Here is a 3,894-nt window from a genome sequence, read left to right as displayed (position 1 = left end):
ATAAAAACAGATATTCCTCAAACCATTTACACTTATTACATGTGAGAGACTGATTTCCCTCCTACTGCTCCATTTTCTTCTTTTTTTAAATGCTGGGGGCAGTTCAGGAAATTAATTTCATGACCCCAACTAATAGGTTACAATTAACAGTTTGAAAGCTTTAATAGATAAGATATGGTAATTCATCTTTCCAAGTAGCAAGGTAAGATAGTAGCTGAAGACTGCCTGGATTCAGACCAGCTCTAACTGTCTGCCTCAGTTTCCTCACAGTGTAAGTGAACAGTATATACTGCATTTTTTTAAATGGTAAAATGTATTTTAAATGTACACTTTAGTACACTCACGTTGTTGTATAACCATCTCTGTTATCTAGTTCAGAACATTTGCATCACTCCAAAAGAAAACCCTGAACTCAATTAAGCAATCACTTCCCACGCTGTGGCAACTACTAATCTGTTTTGTTTTTAGGACCATAGACGTTTTCAATAATAAATTAACACTTGATTGGAACAGTTTTCTAAGGTGACAGGAAGTGTTCTTTGGAGTCATTAGTTCACTCTGCTTGAAATATGGCTCATGAGATAAACTTCTCAAGTAAGTCTGTAAGCCACTTTAGGTAATTCTGTGACATGTTTCAGGGTTAGAAGACCCTCTCTCGTTAGGTAGTCATGCTAGGTTACAGACCAGTCTTCTGAGAATTCTGTTAGGCTAGGATCACCAAAGTCTGGCCAAGGCTATGCAAGAAATCACTCTCTGTGTCTGCAAGAGTAGAATGAGCAAGGCCCTAAGAGGATGTTTCTTCATTGTATCTTGAGATATAAAAAACAAAACCAACCCACAGAAAATTGAATGTCTATTAAAGACGTCTATTAATAGTCTTTGTATTTGAAACTCTTTGAGGCTCCAAAGATTTGCCATCAAAGGGTAAAAAGAGAAAAAAAGTTCACTGGATGCATAAGAAGAGGTCATTTCTTGGCTTTAGGATGCAGTGTCATTTCCCTTTGGGGCCCCACCCATCGAGCAATGTGAATTCCCACCCTTCCTTTGGAGTGTGAAAGGCTAAGCAAAAAGAACTTGTTCTGCCCAGGATCTATCCAACAGGGTCACTGGATCGATTCACATTCATTCAGGCAAACAACAGTGGCAGTAGGGTTCCTTGCCAGGTAGCACTGTTATTTGAGAAATGTTAAAAGCAGAAAGATTCTCAGGCCAGAGATATAAATGTCACCAAGACAAACAGAGGACATGGACTAGGAAAAACATCCTTAATACCAGACATCCATCTGCTGAAGTCAAACGCTGCTGTCGCTCTTTTTAAAAAATTAAATAAATAATAAATAAATAAAAATCAAGAATCGACACTCCTCACCAGACGATTAAGTAGCAAAATACTCATTTTACATACACACACTCTCACAAGACTGCTTTTCCCACCCCACGATGAAAAGTCTGGCCCTATACAAGAGTAGACAGCATTGGACCTGACCAGCTCATCTGGAGAGTGGGGAGGAAGGATGGAGGGACGCGCCTCCGAGCCCAGCAAGTCTCCCCGACTCCCCAAGCAGCTGCAGGTCGGAGTCGCTCGATTGTTTCTAGGTTAAGGGGACAGACAGGGTGAAGCATTCTCTAAGCAGAAACTTCATACCCGGAACTCCGGGGAAACCCGTGGTCAGGGTCAGGTTAAATTTTGGGATAGTCGGGAACTGCAAGAAACTTAAGACGGACAAAGGGAATTAGAGCTTTTCGTGGAAAACCGAAGACCCCGGTGCCCCGCAAATGGTGAGGGTGCTGGTTGTGAGTTAGGAGCTATAGGTCAAGTGCTTCACCGCAAACTACACAAAGTCAGACCTTCACTCCAGACCCACGGAAAACTGGGATCTTAAGAGAAGAACAAGCGCCCAGGCGATTCCCCTCTCCCAGCCTGGACGCCCCGCGTTAAAGGAAAGGGGCTAGAGGAGGTCCCCGGCAGAGGAGTCACTGCCTCCAGGACGCCCGAACGCACGAGCCGCAGGGTCCTCTCCTCGGACGGGGGACGGGGGACGGGGGACGAGGTCCAAAGGAGACTGCACTCCAGTCCCCGGACCAGAGTAAAGCAACTCCGGAAAGTCCCCGGGCCGGCGCGCCTCCCTTGTCCGCTCCTCGGCGCCCGCAGCCCCCAGCCGCGCTGACCTGAGATGGTCTCCTGGTAGCCCTTGGTGAAGAACTGCATGGCCGTGGCCGCCCTCCAGGGCGTCTTGAGCAGCCCCTGCCGCTGGGGGTCCTCTCCCAGCGAGCGCAGGATGGACGAGTAGGCGGCCGCCAGGTTGGGGAGGTTCAGCTCGTTATCCTCCTCGCTGCGGGGCCGCTCGCCCTTCCAGCTGTCTGCCGGCTGCGCGCTCTTGGCCTCGCGTCGCGGGGGCTTCTCCTCCGGCCGGCTCGGCCCCGGCCGCGGCGGCTCCCGCTCGGGAAACCCATTGCTGCACCTGGCGCCCCGTGGCTTTTCCGCCAGCGCCCGCACCGGGCCCTTCTCCATGGACCTGTCGCTGCTGCTTGGGAGAGACGCTGAGGCGCTTCAAAGGGTGTAACAAAACTCTGCTGGCGGCCGCTGGCGGCTGGAGGAGGGCTAGGTAAGGGAACGCTCAGAGCCAAGAGCAGCCGGCGGCTGGGGTGCGAACCAGAGCTTCCTATTTATGGCCGTGCCGCGCCGAGGACGCCGCGACGTTCCCATTGGTCGGGGCCGCCTTGCGTCACGGCGGTCGCTCCGCCTCCTAGCCCCGCCCTGCGCCGGGCCCTCCACAGTGGACAGCTACTTAGGAGCGCGCCTCCGAGTCCGCACACGAGCTCCAGAGAGGCGGAGCGCCCGGACTGAGGTTTATCCCTCGCTGGCCCAGAGGATAGGGTGGACACTCGGGCTGTCACCGAGGGTACGGAATCCGAAAATGGCAGGTGTCTGGAGCTCCAATGGGGAACGTCCGGGCTAAGCGTCTGGACTGCAGGTCTCTAGAGCTCCAGCTGACCTGGGTTTAGAGTGAGTCGCTGGCGGGCCACCTCCTCTTGGGCCAAAGGAAGCGCCTTATCAGAAATAGGAGTGGCCTTTTCACCAGGGAAAGGAGCCAGTTAAGCAGTTAGTAAGGTAACCAATTCCTAAGTTTTTAAGGCAAGAAAATAATGTGACTTGAAGACCTGGAGTGATAATTATTACTACTGAGGTTCGCACAGTTTTATTAAAACGTGTTTAAAACATGTCTCAGTAATACACTTACCTTAGTCTCATTAGGGTGGCTTAAAAAAAAAACAACTGAGTTTGAAGTCCAAGCTAATATCAAATTTTTAACAAAACTCAAATGAACATCTTTCCAAGCCGTTGAAGTTTTACAACAGGTTTTTGGGAATACTATCACACACACAGAAAAAAAACCCCCACACAACCAAACAGTTTTTAGATGGCTCAAGTATTTTGAGAAAGATCAAAAAGGCTTCAAATATGAGCCAAGAAAGAGAAGACTATTTTGTTGTTGTTGTTAGGTGCCATCGAGTAGGTACGACACATAGCAACGTTATGCACAGCAGAACGAAACACTGCCCGATCCTGGGCCAACCTCACTACTGTTGCCACACTTGAATCCATCGGTGCTGCAACTTGGCCAATCCATCTCATTGGGGGTCTTCCTCTTTTTCTCTGACCCTCCAACTTACCAAGCATGATATCCTTCTCCAGTGACTGGTCCCTCCTGACAATATGTCAAAGTATGAGAGACAAAGTCAGGCCATCCTGGCCTCCGAGGAGCACTCTGGGTGCACTTCTTCCAAAACGGAACTATTGGTTCTTTTGTCAGTCTATGGCACTTTAAATATTCTCCTCCAACACCATAACTCAAAGGCATCAATTCTTCTATGGTCCAACTTTCGCATGCA

General features: G+C 49.5%; 1 protein-coding gene across 1 annotated transcript in view; it reads right to left on the bottom strand.

Annotated features, from left to right (window-relative positions):
• Window positions 1-2,594, bottom strand: part of GCH1 (GTP cyclohydrolase 1) — an 84,392-nt gene extending 81,798 nt beyond the window's left edge. The window contains exon 1 of the mRNA XM_006864622.1: window positions 2,170-2,594. Coding sequence (XP_006864684.1) covers window positions 2,170-2,512 — 343 coding nt within the window. The 5' untranslated portion in view covers window positions 2,513-2,594. The remainder of the gene's footprint in view (window positions 1-2,169) is intronic.
• Window positions 2,595-3,894: the final 1,300 nt, after the last annotated feature.

The sequence above is a fragment of the Chrysochloris asiatica genome, unplaced genomic scaffold, assembly GCF_000296735.1.
Source record: "Chrysochloris asiatica unplaced genomic scaffold, ChrAsi1.0 scaffold00067, whole genome shotgun sequence".
Taxonomy (NCBI): Eukaryota; Metazoa; Chordata; class Mammalia; order Afrosoricida; family Chrysochloridae; genus Chrysochloris; species Chrysochloris asiatica.
Note: the sequence above shows the minus strand (reverse complement) of the source record. Positions and strands in the feature narration are given on the sequence as shown.